Source organism: Phytophthora infestans, genomic scaffold (genome assembly GCF_000142945.1).
Source record: "Phytophthora infestans T30-4 supercont1.2010 genomic scaffold, whole genome shotgun sequence".
In the NCBI taxonomy this organism is placed as follows: domain Eukaryota; phylum Oomycota; class Peronosporomycetes; order Peronosporales; family Peronosporaceae; genus Phytophthora; species Phytophthora infestans.
Window position 1 is genome coordinate 1 of NW_003306654.1, and position 3,378 is coordinate 3,378.

Below are 3,378 nucleotides of genomic sequence, written 5' to 3' on the forward strand. Positions count from 1 at the left end.
TTTTGTGCTGGTTGCATTGTGTGGATCACATTGTGGAGTTTTGTGTTGCTGTTGCTACTATTTGCCTTGATGCTAAGTACCAAGGGAGGTATCATCGGCAACTCGGATCTTCATGCTCTCACTTCAGAGATCGCTACGGTCGCAGCAGCAGCAGGTGTGGACACCTCCGAGGCAAATACGACAGCAATCGTACTTCCCCAGACACTACAAGCAAGTCAAGATAAGCAGAAGGCTTATGCTGTAGCAGCTTACGTTGTATACGCATTGGCTGGCGTCGCATTGTTGCTTGTTTGTTTCTTTCAGAAGAAAATTCGCATTGCTGTTGGTATCGTGAAGGAGGCTTCGCGTGCCATGCAGAGTCTACCACTGCTGGTGTTATTCCCGATTATTCCATTCGTAATGCTGCTGATATTGTTCGCATATGCGGCTATCGTCGGGGCGTACATTTACAGCTCAGGAGAGATGCAGTTAGCTTCACTGGCAGGAGAACTTGCGGACCAGGCTGGACAGAACATAACCACAGAAGCGACTACGACTTTAAACAAGGTGAACCCCGACCAAACAATGAAATTACTGGTAGCATACCACTTCTTCGGCTTCTTGTGGACAGCTCAGCTCATTAATGCAATAAGTATGTGCACAATAGCTGGTGCTGTGAGTCGCTACTATTGGAGTCGCAACAAGTCCAGCGAGGAAATGGGACGTTTCCCTGTGCTTACATCGTTCAAGAACTGCTTCCGTTACCACTTTGGGTCACTCGCGTTCGGGTCTTTCATTATTGCAGTGGTGCAATTTATCCGAGCGGCACTGCTGTATCTGGATCACCAGACGAAAGATCTCCAGCAATCCAATCTGGTTCTTAAGGTGGTTATGAAGATTGTGCAGTGTTGTTTGTGGTGTCTGGAAAAGTGCCTGCGCTTTTTATCCAAAAACGCTTACATCCTCATCGCCATGAAGGGCCACAGCTTCTGTGTGTCAGCCAAGGATGCGTTCAAGATCTTACTGACCAACATTGCACAGGTCGGTGCCGTATCGACCGTGACGTTTTTACTATTAGGTGCTGGCAAGTTGGCTGTCGCACTGAGCTGTGCCATCGCAACTTTCGCCTACTTAGAAAAGAACACCGACGACTATGGCGTCGGCGGAGATCACGAGCTATCATCTCCCTTAGCTTCGATCCTGGTGGCACTACTGCTTGGCTGGTTCGTTGCTTCGACCCTTCTTGGCGTCTACGAGATGGCTATCGATACTATTCTGATGTGCTTCTGTGAGGACAAGGAGCTCAATAAGGAGTCGGCTCAATATTTTATGAGCGATTCGCTAAAGAAGTTCGTTGCCAAAGTTGCTCAGACAGAATCGCCAATCGCCAAAATTCAGGTCGATGAACGCTAGTGTGTCGGGCGCTGCGGGAATATCCAGAATTTTACATGACACGCCTACAAATAGTAAGCAATAACGGTAAATCATACACTATTGTATTGGGTCCTTTTCACGGCGGAGATCGGTTTGAAAACTAAGGCATGATACATTGAAATATCACACCGATGGTTCCAGCCGAACCTACCACATTAATAACCGACGGCTTCTAACATGTCGTGTTAGAGACTTTGCATTTTTTCTGAATAGGAACGACTTTCGCGTTAGGCATCCGTGTTACGAATGTTTGTCGCAAATGAATTTTGTATGCGAATACGATCAAAAGTTGTGTGTGCTTCACATACACCTTTTAAATGGCAAATTCGAAGTTGCAAAATGTGGCCTGGGGAAACTCTGGATTAAAATCCAGAGAATTACCAAGAGGGATCTCTAATGTAATCGAGAAAAAAGGAGGCGGAGCATCTGAGAATCGATCAAAAGCGATTAGAGAATACAGTAAATGCTGTCACTTCCGGTACTGTGCTGTCGTTAATGCTACAAAGTACAGCAACCGCTGAGGTTTCAGCTCAGCGGTACCAGCATTTGCTTTAGTACAAGTGCAACACGTTGAAGTTTACAACGGACGACACTTCAGCTGGTTGCAGAACGGACGACCTTTCAGTAGTCATGCATATTGCTAGCACTTAAGATAAACAAGGTATCTTCTAAATTTTGTTTGAAGGCGACAAACACAAAGTATTCCTTAGCTGGGAGTCGCCCCAGCATGGAGAAGCCCGACGAAACGATGGTGCATCAGCTGGAGAGGCAGATATACCAATTGCCGCGTATCCCCCCCCCCGTACACGGATCAAGAGCTGATGCTAGCTCAAGAGACGATGACGCGCACTGTCGCGATCCAAGGCAGCGAGACCAGTCGCCAGGTCGAAGCGATGGCTCAGCCATTTGCAGCTGTACAGCAGATGACGGCTGCCCAACTCGACCACGTGCAGCACCAGCAAGAGCAGCTGGCCGCAAAGACGTCGGAATATCTGCAGGCACAACACGACCGTCAGTCTGCACTGCTACAGACAACGACGGTGAAATCCGCCACCCTCTGAACGCCATCCTCCATGGTAGTTATTTTTTTGTTTTCGCGACAGTAAAATCCGTCGCACATTTTTATTGGTAGATAAAACGAATTAATTAGCAAAAAGCAAAGTTGAGTCTAGTGGCTGGCAGACCGCTGTACTGTTGGGCGGCAAACCAGGGCCGACGTTGTCTCGACAACAACATCAAGTCCTTCTTTTGAAACATGTGCGTCGAAGTTATCGAGTATAAGCACTGATAGTGCCTCGATCTCGAGCTTGAGCAGCTCTCGTACATATATCGCCCACACTTTGGCATCCATAAAACTGCTCTCCTGCACTGAGTATACAAGACCAACCGGATGTGTTGGTAGCTCCACGACTATCACACTATTTAATAAAGCAATTATATAAAATCAGCAAAATCAAAAGATATTACCGTGCTGCAAACCGCTAATCCATGACTATCACACTATTTAATAAAGCATTTATATAAAATACTTAGACCCTTCTCATCGCTTTCCTTACCAGCAAGATTCGCTTGAAGCCATCGCGTTTGCTGCTCTTTGAAATATTGAATCATTAAACCTGTACAAATACTAAGCAACAAGCGGTTTTAGGTCACAATGTAAAAATAAAATAATAAGAAGACGGTTTACCCATTCTTCCCGTCGCACATCCTTCATAAAGGTTACCAAATCGTGAGAGAGTGTATTAACGGCGCTGCACCCTGGCCCTTCAAGGTTTAGCTGGTTTGGGCACCCGCAAAGTCTTGGATGTTCTCTTTATCGTCTAGCCAGTCGCGAAGTCGTGCGAGGGATATTTAGTTTCTCTGATGCGGCTTGGCAGCTTCCTAACGTCTCACCAGTCGCGATTGCTTCGCGCTTGGTTAGAATTATATAGGAGCGCTGAGGCGCCATTTCCAGAAATAGAAATT

The 3,378-nt window shown here is 46.6% G+C and overlaps 1 protein-coding gene across 1 annotated transcript; it reads left to right on the forward strand.

Moving 5' to 3' along the window:
• Positions 1–69: 69 nt before the first annotated feature.
• PITG_22254 (choline transporter-like protein) lies at positions 70–1,392 on the forward strand (the record flags this gene model as incomplete). The annotated part of the gene is made up of 1 exon (XM_002909863.1): positions 70–1,392. The coding sequence occupies one exon, from the start codon at positions 70–72 to the stop codon at positions 1,390–1,392; it is 1,323 nt and encodes a 440-aa protein (XP_002909909.1).
• Positions 1,393–3,378: the final 1,986 nt, after the last annotated feature.